The sequence below is a fragment of the Anser anser genome (assembly GCF_964211835.1).
Source record: "Anser anser genome assembly, chromosome: 1".
Classification (NCBI taxonomy): domain Eukaryota; kingdom Metazoa; phylum Chordata; class Aves; order Anseriformes; family Anatidae; genus Anser; species Anser anser.
The window spans coordinates 212,001,006-212,015,684 of record NC_139720.1 but is presented as its reverse complement, the minus strand read 5'-3'; the positions used below and the strand labels follow the sequence as shown (position 1 = coordinate 212,015,684).

At 49.0% G+C, this 14,679-nt stretch overlaps 2 protein-coding genes across 2 annotated transcripts in view; one reads left to right on the top strand and one right to left on the bottom strand.

Annotated features, from left to right (window-relative positions):
- Positions 1 to 1,281: 1,281 nt before the first annotated feature.
- LOC310892363 (unconventional myosin-VIIa-like) lies at positions 1,282 to 11,134 on the top strand (the record flags this gene model as incomplete). Its single annotated transcript, XM_083820036.1, has 12 exons — positions 1,282 to 1,408; positions 2,518 to 2,671; positions 2,843 to 2,998; positions 3,205 to 3,310; positions 4,597 to 4,710; positions 5,508 to 5,595; positions 5,782 to 5,888; positions 6,810 to 6,995; positions 7,946 to 8,062; positions 8,772 to 8,855; positions 9,128 to 9,247; positions 10,248 to 11,134. The coding sequence occupies 12 exons, from the start codon at positions 1,282 to 1,284 to the stop codon at positions 10,335 to 10,337; spliced, it is 1,449 nt and encodes a 482-aa protein (XP_083676162.1). The 3' UTR covers positions 10,338 to 11,134.
- Positions 11,135 to 12,830: 1,696 nt separating this feature from the next.
- The window catches only part of LOC310898752 (glycerophosphodiester phosphodiesterase domain-containing protein 5-like), a 32,267-nt gene continuing 30,418 nt past the window's right edge, over positions 12,831 to 14,679 (bottom strand). Inside the window, 2 exon segments of the mRNA XM_083834180.1 lie at positions 12,831 to 13,887; positions 14,342 to 14,424. Of these exon segments, the coding sequence (XP_083690306.1) occupies positions 13,856 to 13,887; positions 14,342 to 14,424 (115 nt within the window). The 3' untranslated portion in view covers positions 12,831 to 13,855.

The window sequence follows — 14,679 nt, the reverse complement described above, 5'->3', positions numbered from 1 at the left end:
AGTCGGCTGAATATGAGCCAGCAGTGTGCTCAGGTGGCCAAGAAGGCCAACAGCATCCTGGCTTGTATAAGAAGCAGTGTGGCCAGCAGGTCTAGGGAAGTGATTGTCCCCATGTACTCGGCTCTGGTGAGGCCGCACCTCGAGTACTGTGTTCAGTTTTGGGCCCCTCGCTACAGGAAGGACATGGACGTGCTCGAGCGAGTCCAGAGAAGGGCGACCAAGCTTGTGAGGGGTCTGGAGAACAAGTCTTACGAGGAGCGGCTGAGGGAGCTGGGCTTGTTCAGCCTGGAGAAGAGGAGGCTCAGGGGCGACCTCATCGCTCTCTACAGTTACCTGAAAGGAGGCTGTAGAGAGGTGGGGGTTGGTCTATTCTCCCACGTGCCTAGTGACAGGACGAGGGGGAATGGGCTAAAGTTGCGACAGGGGAGTTTTAGGTTGGATGTTAGGAAGTACTTCTTTACCGAAAGGGTTATTAAGCATTGGAACGGGCTGCCCAGGGAGGTGGTGGAGTCACCATCCCTGGAGGTCTTTAAAAGACGTTTAGATGTAGAACTTAGGGATATGGTTTAGTGGAGTACTTAGTGTTAGGTCGGAGGTTGGACTCGATGATCTTGAGGTCTCTTCCAACCTAGAGAAATCTGTGAATCTGTGAATCTGTGGGAGGCTGTGCTTAGTGGTCTAGTATTCCTTCCCAGTGATCCCTTACACAGCCTGAGACCACGTAGGCAGCAGGTGAATTACGTGGGGACATTTTCATCTCAGCTCCAAAGCATGCACCACTGCTGAATGTAGCTTACCAGACTGATCAAAAAACTCCCGCTCCTGTTTAGAGGGGTTGGCAGCCCATGGAGACAGACCAAGTCCTGTGAGATGTCTTCACCCTGGTGGGTTTGTTCTACTGGGCAATATTCTTTCATTGTTGCTGCCCATCTCCCTCACCACCCATTGCCATCACCCCTTCTCTTGTGGTTAGAAGCTTTTTTTTTTTTTTTTTTTTTTTTTTTATTTCAGTAGAAAAGGTGCTTGGGTAGGGTCCAAAAGGGACTTTTCTGAGCCCTAGGAAAGGAAAAATGACTACCTTTGGACACAGCGGGAGACAGATACTCTGTAAAACTGTGAATAGCCACTTGGTGTAAGAGTTCTTTATTCTGGTGTTGTGAACAGCCTTCCAGGTGAAGCACTGGTTACACACAGTCCATTTTATCCCTGTAACCTCTCCACCTTTCCTTTTGCTTTTCCTTTGCCACCAGGCCACCACCCAAGCACACCCTGAGCAGGGTCATGATCACCAAGAGCCGTGGGAAGGACAAGTTGTGGTGTTACACCCATGAGCCCATCAAACAGCCGTTGCTGAAGAAGATCCTGGGGAGCGAGGAGCTGTCCCAAGAAGCCTGCATGGCCTTCATTGATATCCTTCCACTTCCTGGGGCACCCCTTGGGCAACAGGGCTGACAGGCAAAGGGCTGAGCAGCTTCTTCAGAGACCCAACTAAAGCCCATAGAAAGGTTTCTGGTCCCTCTTAAGGGCTTTGGGACCATGTCATGGACTTGGAGATGGATCTGATCCCGAAATCTGTATTTGAGCATCCTTGAGAGCTGATGGGTGTCTTCTCCATAAGCAAGGTCCAGGGAGTAAGTTACTGAGTCTTGCAGGTACACATCGCTTAGCGGTTAACTCAACAGTTCTGTTTTGGCTTGCTTCAACTCTCCAGGATGCATCTGCTGTAGAAGGGAGTAGACCTAATCATTATGGATACAAACTAGTCCTCATGGCCTCAGGGACAGGGCTTGATGCCTGAGTATCACTTTCCTGGCAGAATAAAGACAGCATGGGAGAAAGAAGCTGAGTACAAATATAAATCTAACCTGTGGAAGTCGCCTTTGTGTTTTGGTAGGGTTTTGCTCTAGGATACAGACTTTAGTTCGAACAGTTCTGTTGGTATAAACCCGGTACTGATGCTACAGCACAGTTACTGCTGCTACAGTTTTCCTCCTAGCAGCAAATAACAGCAGTAGTAGGAACTAAAAGGACTGGTAAAAATTGAGAACATCTGCAATTTTATCATTCTCCTTTCCATGTTAAACACATTTATTCAGAATACTGTGACCTGTTGTCATGCAGAATAGGTACAATATGGTGAAGTGGTGAAGGTCATCATTTGGTTTATGTTACCACAGCTCCAGTGCTGTCTGCAGAGCTCTGCCTCATGACACCAGCTGAAAATCTGGTCTTTTATAGTGGTATCACTATGTGTGATCAGGTAACACAGTAGTCACAGAACTTCCCTAGGCCTACATCCCAACCACAAAGTGGTTCTTTCTGACCTGAGATGATGCATGAAAAAGAGAGAGAGCTCGCTGGACATCTCCTAAAGAAATTTAAAGCCTTACCACTGTGCCCCCTCCACCAAATTGCAGCCACTTCTGTAGTCAAATGTGGGATGTCTTTTATCACATCATCAACAGAAGGGCTTCTCCAGACCTCCCGCTTAGCTGATCCTTGACTCCTGCCTCCCACCAGTGCTGAAGTACATGGGTGACTACCCATCCAAAAGGACCCGCTCAGTCAATGAGCTGACAGACCAAATATTTGAAGGTGCCTTGAAAGCTGAGCCTCTGAAGGATGAAATCTACTGCCAGACCCTGAAGCAGCTTACGGACAACCACATCAAGTAAGAGTCGTTGGTTTTGCTTGGCCCAAAGACACTAGCCTCTGTTGGGCAAAGGAGATCTGGAGCCTAAGCACGTCTCCTCCCCTCTAGCTGAGAACCACCCACCCATGCCAAAGCACAGAGCAGTGTCCACGCCATAACTTTTTTCCTCCTGGATCTTTCCTCATTTAGGTACAGTGAAGAGAAAGGCTGGGAGCTGCTGTGGTTGTGTACAGGCCTTTTCCCTCCAAGTAACATCCTCCTGCCCCATGTCCAGAGGTTTCTGCAGTCCCGAAAACATCACCCGTTGGCAGCAGACTGCATCCAAAGACTCCAGAAAGCCCTAAGGTACAGCACCAAAAGACCTCCAGGTCCTGACCATGTCACAGCATCCAAATATGCATTAGAAATTACAAGTAGGAGATGTTTTGGTAGTAGTTGGAGGGACACTGGAAGCTCACAGCCTTTCTCTGCATTCAGCCAAACTGAACTAAAAGGACTTTGGGTGGAGGATGTTGCTGATGCTATGGCACTTGCCTCTCCCTGTTTTGCAGGAATGGATCCAGAAAGTACCCTCCCCATCTCGTAGAAGTGGAAGCCATTCAACACAAAACCACCCAGATTTTCCACAAGGTTTACTTTCCTGATGACACCGATGAGGTAAATGGGATAGAAGGAAACTTCATTTTTGTCAGGATGGATGTCAATTTTCTTATTAAAATCCCAGAAAAGGCTACTGTTGTTTCTGATTCAGAAAAAATTCAGCCTTCCCAGAAGAGTCTGAAACAGCAGCATCAGAAAGATCCATCCTTATCTACCTTGGTGAGGCAGGATAGAAGACTGGAGCTCAGGGGTCTGATTTCCTGCAATTCACCTTCTCCAGACATGGGTGCTGAGTCAGTCTTCACTGCAAATTTTGACTCCAGGAAGAGAGAAACAGGATGTGTTCATCTCCATCCACGCCCTCAGTGGTTCACAGGCCTTGGCCATCAGTTATTTGCAGCCTCAACTGACAGATTCAGTCCACCAAACCATACCCAGCTGGGTACCAGTCCCAGGGACTGGGCTGGGAGCTGGCAAGAAGGAAACTAAAATTATTCCCCATTCTGACCTGAGATGATGCAGAAATCATAACATCTGCACTCAGGAACCTTTCATTAATCATCTTAGACATTAATAAGGCATGTAGATAAATTGAGGCTGGAGCAGATAGGCATGTCCTTGCAGGTACTGCTCTCTCATGCTACTGATTAGTCTCCCAGTGAGGTTTGCCTGCTCCTCTCTTTCATCATGCCCTTGGGCACAACTAAATTCTTGTATTTCCAAGGGAGTTTATGTGAAAAGCAGTGCACACCCATGAAGGGAAAAGGGTATTCTTCTCCAGTAGCTGTGTGTGTGCCCATGTTTTTCTGTAACGGGGTTTTACAGATCTCCTGGGACTTCTTATCACTCTGAGTATTTTTTCTATGTGACTAGTAATAAGCTGCTTTATACACACGCATCTGTGTGAGAGCCAGTAGAAGGAGGCAGAGGGGACTTCGGCACGTGTCTGTGGTCCCTTTGACCATGGCAGTCACCCAGGTGGGCTGGCCAAGTAGTGTCCCTGTGGTACAACACGCATTTGCACTGAGGGGCAGTGGCACTGAGCTCCAGGCCATTCTCTCATGGTATGTGGAACATGGGTTCTGGTGGTTCAGGCAAACGTGGCCATGCATGGGACTGGCAGAAGTTTAAGTTCCCAATAAGTTCCCAATAAGAAGTTCATGGCTGAACTTCTGCAAATTTCCTTTTCACATGTCCAGAGCCACAATCCATAAAATCACTTCTTTCGTTGGTGGTGGGCACTTACATCTTTTCACATATCTGAGCCTAGAGCTCCTCGAAGAGAGCATGAAGCAGAAATTAATCTTGAGGTAGCAGTGGTGATGATCTTCCTTTCTTTGTAGGCATTTGAGGTGGAGTCCAGCACAAAAGCCAAGGATTTCTGCCAGAACATCTCCAACAGGCTGCTCCTAAAATCTTCTGAAGGCTTCAGCCTCTTCGTCAAAATCTCTGACAAGGTGAGTGACCCACACAGAGGCTGGGGTAATGCCAAAACACTCGGTGCTTCACAGCAATCATCCCAAAGGGCTTAAAACACAAACAGGCAAAGGTCTCCTGTGTTGAGAGCAGGTGGCTTTAACGCCCGATGATAGCACTGTGGCAGCCTGCTGTGTCCTGCTGACTGAGTGATGCAGCCAGTGCCACCCTATGTGCAGGATCTCACACTAATTGTGGCCCACCGAATCCCTGTGTGATCCAGAGTGAGGCAAGAGTCACTCTTTTTTTGCCTTTGTTGTCATTTTTGTCATTTTTTGCCCAAAGAGGTCACTGCATTGCGAATTAATTGAATGTTAAAGAGCACATGGGGACTGCCAGATGGAGCCAGCCTGGTCCCCTCTGGGTAGCTGTTCCTGTGGTGCTGCATTGATCTGGGGCAAAGGAGATAGGGTCCATCAGGAGAAAGAGGTAGAAGACCCATGTTGCTGAGACGGTGTCCTGGTTTTGGCTGGTTTATAAGGATTAAGAAAAATGTGCAAGCTTAGAGCTGCCTTGGGCAACTGGAAGAAATCTACAGAGATAGTCATCAGGAAGGGAAATTAATTGCTCCAGGGAAACAGGAAGGTGCAATAAGAATTAATGGGTGGAATTAGAGCGAGTTGTTGGCAATGGCTTTCTGGCATCAGCAGTTTGTAGCAGAGAAGTCTAATTGAGACAAAGCAGTGAGCAAAAACTGCAGGAGATGGGGCAACAGCCAGCCCTGCCTGTGGCCTCTCGCTGCTTCCTCAGCCTTTGTAACCATGTGCTGTGCCCCCAGGTCATCAGTGTGCCCGAGGGCGATTTCTTCTTTGACTTTGTGAGACACCTGACGGACTGGATAAAGAAAGCAAGACCAGCGAAAGATGGTAACAGTGACTTTTCTCCCTTTGGGGTCACGCACAGCCCTCCTTGAGCCCTCCAGCCCTTTTAAAGATGGGCCACGCTGCTGTGGTTGTGCTGCCCGTGCCAGCCCTGGGGGCAAAACCTGACAGATGACCTGGCTGGTGCTCTCAGCATTGCTCTCAGATCTGCTCCCTGCTTCCTTCGCACAGGTATAGTGCCTTCCCTCACCTACCAAGTGTTCTTCATGAAAAAGCTCTGGACCAACACAACGCCTGGAAAGGATTCGATGGCAGATTCGATCTTCCACTATTACCAGGTGCTCTGGGAACCTGAGATAGCAGCAGAGACTTTGGGAGGAATTAGGGTGGAAAGACTGTGTATGTGCAGATGCCTGAAGTTTTACTTTTAACAGAACAAAGTCCTGCCTTCAACAGAGAGCTATGAAGAACAGTTGGGTTGTATGGCAAGGACCAGGCTTCATGCACTGTAAGGCAACCAACTCAGCTGAGATTTGGGCCAGATGTTCTTGGGAAAGTAGCAAGAAGTGGGACACAGTAGCACTCAGCCTTAGCAGGGAGTACAAATTCACAAGCATTCTGAAGGTTTTCAGCTCCTTCATTCTTGGGCGTGAGCTGTGATGGTCCCAGCAGCCAGTCAAGAAGCTGCAGCTCTTCTGCACTTGTTTCATCTGGGAAGAAAGAGACACGTGCATGTCCCAAAGCTTTCTCATACACTTATGCAAATACACAGATGTTCCCTGTGTTCTTGCCTGGATAAAGCAATTATCCTAATATTATCATAGCCTCTGATGCTTTGATAGTTACCTGACACATTTTCAAGCATCTTTTCGTAATGGGGGAATAGATTGAAAAAAAAATGAAAAGGAAAAATAAAGGGAGGAAAAAAAACCCATTCAATTCCAATTGTCCATTACAAGGGTTGGATTTTCAGCAATGAGGGAGGGAGAACAAGACTGTAGGTTCACACATCTGATACCTACCACAGGGACCACCCTGTAACACGAGAACGTTTCAGGCCAGAGAGGATCTTTAGACATCAAGTGTGGTCTCAGCTGAGCAGCTGCCTGTCCACCACACTTGGTACAACAACTATGAGTGTTCCTAAGGCAGAGCCTCATATCCAGGAGCTGGAGACCTCCAAAAATGTGATTTAGCACCAGAGGGTGAAGGTCTGAGGTCACCCCCTCTATTTCTGAATGGCTTTCTTCCACATACAGGAGTTACCAAAGTACCTGCGCGGCTACCACAAGTGTACACGGGAAGAGGTCCTGCAGTTGGCAGCTCTCATCTACCGGGTGAAGTTTGAGGATGACAAATCCTATTTCCCCAGCATCCCCAAGCTTCTGAAGGAGCTGGTGCCTCAGGACCTCGTCCGGCAGCTCTCTCCAGATGACTGGAAGCGGGTAAAACAGCAGCTTTAGTCATAGGTCAGGCTTGGTGGGGGGAAACCCAGCATCTCGTGTGACTTGTCTGATGTTCAACACTGAAGTCAGGTTGCCAGAAGGAGTGACCCATGGTCCCTCTTGAGCCTTAAAAGGGCCACAATCTCTCCAACAGCACCAAGAGAAGGAATTGTACATGTGTTCAGACACACACACACGTTGTGGGCTTTGTGCTGCACGTTGCTGTGACTGTAGTGGTGGATGCAGTGCTGTATGGACACATCTAGGGGATGGTCTCATGTAAAGCTTTGTTGTTGAAGGCAGACTGCTGAGCAGAAAGGCAATTCTCCCCGCTTTACACAAGGAGAGCTGTGGCACAGGTACGGACAAGTCTAGGCCATAAAGTAATGTAGATGTCTCACTGCCAAGAAACAATCTTGTAAGTCCTTTCTGTTTGCTGGGACTTGAACTTGGCCATGTGTCTAACAAGCAAATTATTGGCTTCTCTGTGTCGAAGTCCCCTCAGTCCCTTCTGCTCCCAAAATTGAAAGATCAAAATTTATAATCCCTATAATGGAGTCATCAGTACAGCTTCTAAGAAAGGACCTACTTTAGTTCCAGGCTCTGCTCCAGTGACCCACCAACACTTCTGTGAAGTGTTCATTGGAGCAGAGACTAGAATAGATGTCTCCACCTGGAAAACTTCTCCAGCTACTTTCTTGGCCCAATTAATATTTACTCATCCCAAGAAACTTGCCATCTGAGAACAGCTAATAGGCAGGAAGAACTGATCACAGGTTCACCATATGCTGTGGTTTGTTAATGAATCTCAGCGAAAGCCCAGTTACCGTGAAGCAATTATGGTTTCTGGTAGGATAGTCCGTCTTTGTAGCATGATGCTTCTTTACCTGCAAAAATCTTTGGTCCAAGGTAATGCAAACCCTCCAGCTCTGCTGTCCTCTCTGTTGCAGTCCATCGTGGCATACTACAATAAGCACGCAGGCAAAACGAGAGAAGAAGCCAAGCTTGCCTTCCTAAAGATTATCTTCAAGTGGCCTACATTTGGATCAGCATTCTTTGAAGTGAAGGTACCTGCTCTGCCTGGGGGTTCCCTGGCAGCTTTGAGACAGTATCAGAAGTCCCGTATCATGGAGGGGTTCCAGGTATGCAGGGTTGTCCCAGTGCCTGGAGTGGAACAACCCTGATAAGACAGGGAAAGGATGTAAGTCTCTCCATCAGTAAAGGGCTGAGATACTCATTTATGGCTGCCCTGTCTCTTTACAATACTGGGGCATTGTAGAGCATCAACGTATCTCAGTCCTCTTCAGGTCTATCCTCGCAGCTGTACTGCTGAGGAGGCAAGAGCCATTCTCTGTTTTGTGAAGGGAAAGGGGAACGTGTAATTTTCACACACCTGCACACACTGTGAACCCAATCCAGATCACCCATCATGGCACCAGGTTCCCATCACAGGCAGGGGAGGCCAGTAGTGATGAAGTCCAAGAACTCTGGGCACCTTATTGCAACCCCCCATACTCAGGGACCATACATTAAGCATGGTGTGGAAACATGACGCTGAAACCGTTCATGATATCTTTGAACTTAGGCACCTTAATTTCTGTCATGTTCATTAGATGGCATAGTGGATCTGAATAATATCCTGTGATTTTTCCACCCAGAGTGATTTAGCTGCCAAATGTAAATGCAAATGCTGGCAGAAGATACTGGGTGAGGAAATAGGAAAGCACCTGATTTAGCACGACGCTTCCCCTAACCAGTTCATCTCATTTCCAACAGCAAACTACAGAGCCAAATTATCCAGAAATCCTTCTAATTGCCATCAATAAGCATGGAGTGAGCCTCATTGATCCCAAAACCAAGGTAAGCAAGACTGAGGTCTTCACCAGGTGCTCCTGAGCCAACTCCCCAACCCCTTACAGGGTTAATCCCAAAGGCTGTGCTATTCCACCAGCCACATGGACCTTCCAGTAGAGCAGTCCTCCACGAGAATGGAGGATCCGCAGTCTTGCACTTCACTGCTGTTCCTGTGAGGCCATGGTATATTCTCATTTCAGCAGACATCCTTGGTCTGCTTGAAGGAAAGTTAAAGGTTGAGGCTCTCGTGTTGAGTGTGAGTCTTGTGTTCCCACCAGGATATTCTCATCACTCACCCCTTCACCAAGATCTCCAACTGGAGCAGTGGCAACACCTACTTCCATATAACTATCGGCAACCTGGTGAGGGGAAGCAAGCTGCTCTGCGAGACATCCCTGGTAAGGAGTGTTAAAGATTGATGGGCACAGTTAGAAAAAATCCTGACTTTGGCAGGCTAAAATAAACTGCTTCCCATAAGCCATGTCTCAGGGATTCTCTGGACTGAAAGTGGTCTCATAGAAGACCCAACAATGTGTGTTTTTCTTTTTTTATTTTTATATTTTTTCCCCTTGATTTCAGCACTGTCTGGTTGCTATCTCCAGAACAGCTTTTCCTAGGGATGATTTAGATATTAAGTATGGGGATATGTTAAGTGTGTAAGGCCTCACCTCCTATGCATCCATGGAGAGCTTTATGGCAGCACAGAGTTCATCCAAGACTTCCCTGCCACTGCCCCCAGGGCAGTAGCACTGGACAAGCCTGTAGTAAGCAAACAAGCAGCACTCACACCATGGCTCTGCCCAAGCAACTGGGGCTCTCATTAGGTCCATCTTCCAAGTTACAGGCAAGCCTGAGGTTCTTGGGGCATTGCCGACCCAGGAACATGGGACACTGCTCCATGTCACTGGAGTGAAAAACGTATCAAAGCAGATGTGGGCTCAGGGGGTGTCCTTTTACCAAGATCCTTTGCCCAGCTTGTACCTACTAACAGCCACAAGGAAAAAAAAAAAGAAAACAAAACACTTCTGCTTAGTCTATCTTAAACTCAAAGCATGTAGGATAAAAAGTCCTGTCCTGTTATTAATTTGGGGCGTTCACATTATTTTTGGCCATTTGAAAAATCCACTCCCCTTCCAAAGCTCCACACATCCTTAGCCTCAGCAGCCTCCTGGGAGAGACTTGCGCTGTAAATTGTGTTTGATCCTTGTGTCAGGGCCATATCACTCAAGGAGAACTGTGGAAAAAGGAAGAAGGAAAAAGAAAAAAAAAAAAGAAGGGAAAAATATACCTGGAAACATATATATAAGTTAACGACTTGTAGCAAGTGTGTTCAAGAGGCATGAGCCAGAGACCAAGCTGTGCTATAAAGGCAGGTAACATCTTCTCTCTCCTCACCAGGGCTACAAGATGGATGATCTTTTGACCTCGTACATCAGCCAGATGCTAACAGCCATGAGCAAACAGAGGAGTGCAAAGGGTAGCAAGTGAACTGCAAGAAGCCACTGGCAGGTGGCCATGGGGCTAATTCGCCAGCTGAGGGCTGTGGGGTACCCATGCAGCTGGGGGAGAACCTTTGCCTCCCAGATGTGGAAGATGAGCCGAACGCCGTCAGGGAGTTCGCTGGACTCTGACCTCGAAGGCTCCAATCCCACCTCCCCTTCGAGCGAGGATGACTATCTCTGACCCCCCCCCCGTCCTCCTTCCCCACCCTGCAACCCGACTCCACCTTAAACCTCAAAGATTTCCAGGGGACACCACTGCTCTCAGGCAGTGACTGAGCAAAGAAACTCCGGCAGGACGTTTGCCTGAACCCAACAGCTGGCATCGCAAAGGCTCTGGGAAGAGGATTTGTGTGTGTGTGCGTGTGCGTGTGGCTTGGTTTGGTTTGTGTTTTTATTTTAAGTAAAGAGAGAGCTATTGAGATGCTAACGGCTTTTGGTGAGCTTATGGGCATTTCAGGTTTGAAGAGGAGTAGCAGAGCCCCAGTCCATGCTGGAAAGGTGTCTGATGAACACTGCGGGGCTTGTTTTTTGACATCACAGAAGAATACACCGTGTTCTTAAGGACAGGAAGAAAAAGCAGGCTGGGAGGAGCACATTTTAACCAGGAATCAGAACAAACAAACCACTGATCGAACAGGCTAGAGTACTGAAGTGCTGTCCGTGCAATGCTGGAAATATTTAAAGAACAAATTTTAAAGTTCTGTTTCTTCTTCTATTTATTTTTTAAAATATTAAAAAGAAAAAAAAATATCCCGCAATTTGCGCTGGTATCTGGACGATGACTCAGGGCTGAGGGCGACCTGCAGGACAATTCCTCGCCCTAGGATCCCCCTGGCACCGTGACAGCCAGTGACTGGGGCACATCTTCCCCAACCTAAGGGCTCAGCTGGAAGTGAAGCTCAGAAGATGTCATCTCCTTTTGCCCCCCTTGTGTCCAGACAAATTAACCCTGGGAGGATCTTTACTGCAAGCTTCAACGTGGACGTAGGGATTTCGAAGTTCCTGCTCTTGGAAGATTGTGGCCAAGCCCATGTGCAGAAAGGGCTCTGATCTAAACACGGACTTGGCCATCACAGCTGGAAAAAACTTAATGATTTTGTTGTGCTTTTGTGTGTGTTGCTGTATAAAAGGGCTCTCTGCCAGTCCCGGTTGGAGCCTGAAGCACTCTCAGAGAGCACAGGCCCATGATTTCAGAGGGTTTTTCTCCATCTTTGGTTGGCCCTGCCGATCTGCTGGCTGGTTGTCCCATTGTCCACCCAGCACCACGCAGTGTGGAGCAGCTCCTTTGGACCAGAGCTGGGACCTGCCGGCAGAGAGGAGGCTAAAGGCATGTCGCGTCTGGGGGGAGGTAGGGGAAGGAGCATGGGGTGCCTTTCCAAAATCCAGGCTTCAGAGGAGCACGTTCCTGGGCAGGTGGCATCAGGAGGGGTGAGAAGTGTCTGCTGAGAGCTGATGTTGGTGTCACTAACCAGTTAAGCTCAAGTAACCCTTGCTGGGCTTACTGGGCTCAGTCTCCCAGCGCTGTGGCACCAGGAGCACTACCTGCCAGGCCACCAGGAGCACGGCATCTGACGGGGATACAGCAGTGGCTTTGGACCTCGGTCTCTCCACCAAAGCAAACAAAATGCTGCTTGGAGACGTCCACCAGCCAGCCAGGGCTGCTAGGAGATCCCCCTTACCACCACGACGAGCCTCCAGCCACCCCTGCCGCCCACAACACGCTCAGTAGACGATGCAGCCTAGCAATGTTCTCCAGTGCTGGTCTGGGCCAGCTTTCCCCCACCGCCACCCTCGTCCCTTCGTTCACAGCTCTGTTGGCCTCCCGTGCACCCCACCATTTAGGGGGTGCTGGGACTCTTGTGTGCGTGTGCCTGTGTGTCATATGTATTAGCATCTGCTGGCCTCTTTGTATTCACACCGAGCAATGTAACACGAAAAAAAACGTATGTCCAAGTGAAATATTCTCATTAAAAGGCATAAAGTGGCTTGCGGGAGGCTGTCCTGCACTGTGCGGTCGTGGTGGTGGCTCCACGGGTGGGATCAGGGCCCCCAGGTCCTCAGCAGGGAGAGGACTTCTGGTGGAACGGGGCTCCTGGTGAGAATATCCGGCAAGGGGGAGCGAACCGTCAGTGGACACAAAAATTAAGAAAATTAAGAAGGGGGGTAGGGAGCTAACACCATCATTAGGATCCTTTCTGCACGCTTCATAGATCTGGAGCTGCTCTACACCAATCCTTTTGCCCTTTTCCAAGGGAAGCTACTGCTTTTTCGCACATCTAGCCTCCAAAATACCTCAAAATTGCAAGCTTAGAAAATTTGAGTGCTTTTCAGCACAGTTAACTTTGAAACCCTGTACTTCCCTTTCACCTTTTATTTGTGATGATATGTTTAATCAGCAAAAACACACCTCTGAATGATGATGATCTGAATGCCACGTTCTTCCCCTTTCCCAATCCCCTAGAATAAGAACAAAACAGGATTGGAGAGCCAAACTGTATTTAAAACATCACCTAAAATTTACAAAAGAAAAAAAAAAAAAGTTTTTATTATCTGTTCAAGTAGAAATGTATGGCTTAAACCTGGAGATGTTCACATCTCCCTTGCAGAACAAGGCATGGAATTCCTTCCCTGTATGTGCCAGCAGCCACCGGGAGAAATGAAAATCGGAATAAATCCCAGGATGCAGAGCAGGTAACAAAGACCTTCCCAAGGGAAAAGCAAACAGGACACCTCGTGGAACCAGTTCACACCCAGCTCGATGAAGAAGTGTTGTGCTCCTGGTTACTGTCCCGGTAGTCACATGGCCAAGGCACCAAGAAATCCTTTAGCATCTGTGGAAAATACTCCCTCACCCACAGCCAGGGTGAAGTCTGTCCCATTGGGGTTTACGGCAGGACTAGAGGAGGGGAAAGGAAAACCTAAGCTGTCCCTGCCTGTGTTATGGAGAGGCACAGACCCTGGTGAACCATCCAGCAGCACTTGACCGTCGTGGTGGGGCTGGGGAGCTCCTGGGGCTGGAGCAGACCTGAGAGGAGGAAGGGAGTGTGTGGACAGGAGACTGGAGAGATGTGGACAACCAAGGGCAAGGAGGACCAGAGGGTGCTCGGGTGTTTGCAGCGAAGATAAAAACAAAGCTGCACAAACAGAGGGCTTACACACTGCAGGAGGGCTTACAGGATGAGGTACAGTGGTCTCAGAGGGAAATGGTGGTTCCTACACGAATCCTGCCAGGGAGGTTTAATCCTTTCACCGTGGTGCACAGCTTCGTCATGGACGCAGCCCCATCTGTGCTCCTTTACACCCCAGGGATCCCTGCCAGGCATGGGACTGAGAGGAAAGCAACAGGAGAACAAGGTCAGTGCTCATCTCCATTGGGGTCGTGGTGGCAAATGGCTGCCCCTCGCCAGGCAGGCTGCTGTTTGCACCTCAGCAAGGGGCAGCAGGGCAGGCTTTGCTCTCCGATCCTCCGCGAGATGGCAGGTCTGCACCTCCTCCTTGCCCGCGTCAGGCCACGACAGCAGGCATGTTGCTGAGCTCTGCAACAGAAGACAAGCAGTGAGCTATTGACACACCTCCAGCTATTTTGCCAGCAGTCACAAGCAAACAGCTTGGCCAAAAAAAATCCTGCAGCCCAGGTTGGGTCATTTTGTCTGCTCCTTTAGTCCAGAAATCTGGCGCATGGGGGTATCCCCAACAGACCCCACCTTGCCGTGGAGATCTGAGAGTGCTCAGTGCCCTTCTGTTCTTTTTTCACAGCATCCCAGAGTAAAGCAGGTCAGAGGGGACCTCTGGAGCTCTCTGGTCCAACCTCTGCTTGAAGCAGAGCTCAAGGTTGCTCATGGCTTTGATGAAAAGTGATGTTCATCACTGGGGAGGAACCACAGCACTGCACCCATGCTGAGATAACCCATCCATCCTTCACCACGACATGGGCGTGACAGAGGTGACCCCGAGCAGGATCCATCTCCTGCCCCCCCTCACCCCGCTCACCTGTCCTGAACTTGTTGTAGGTGCCGCTCTCCAGCATCGAGCCACCATCGTGGGCACAGCAGGAGAAACTCCGCTCTCGCCACCTGCCAGGGGCAAAGTGCTTGGATCAGGCCACTGCTTGCTGTGGTTCCCCCCGCAGCTCCCTGGAGCCCCGATCACCCTTTTTCTACTTTGTCAGGGCAGGACCTGGCCTGGTACCTGAGGGTTTGCTCAAGTTTTTAGTGAGAAGGGATCCTGATGCACAGCTGTGATGTCTAAGTGTCCACGTTTCACGTGTAAAACAGCATTTTGAAGGCGCCTTTTTGACTAATCCCTCTCCAGCCTTCCAAAGCAAAAGT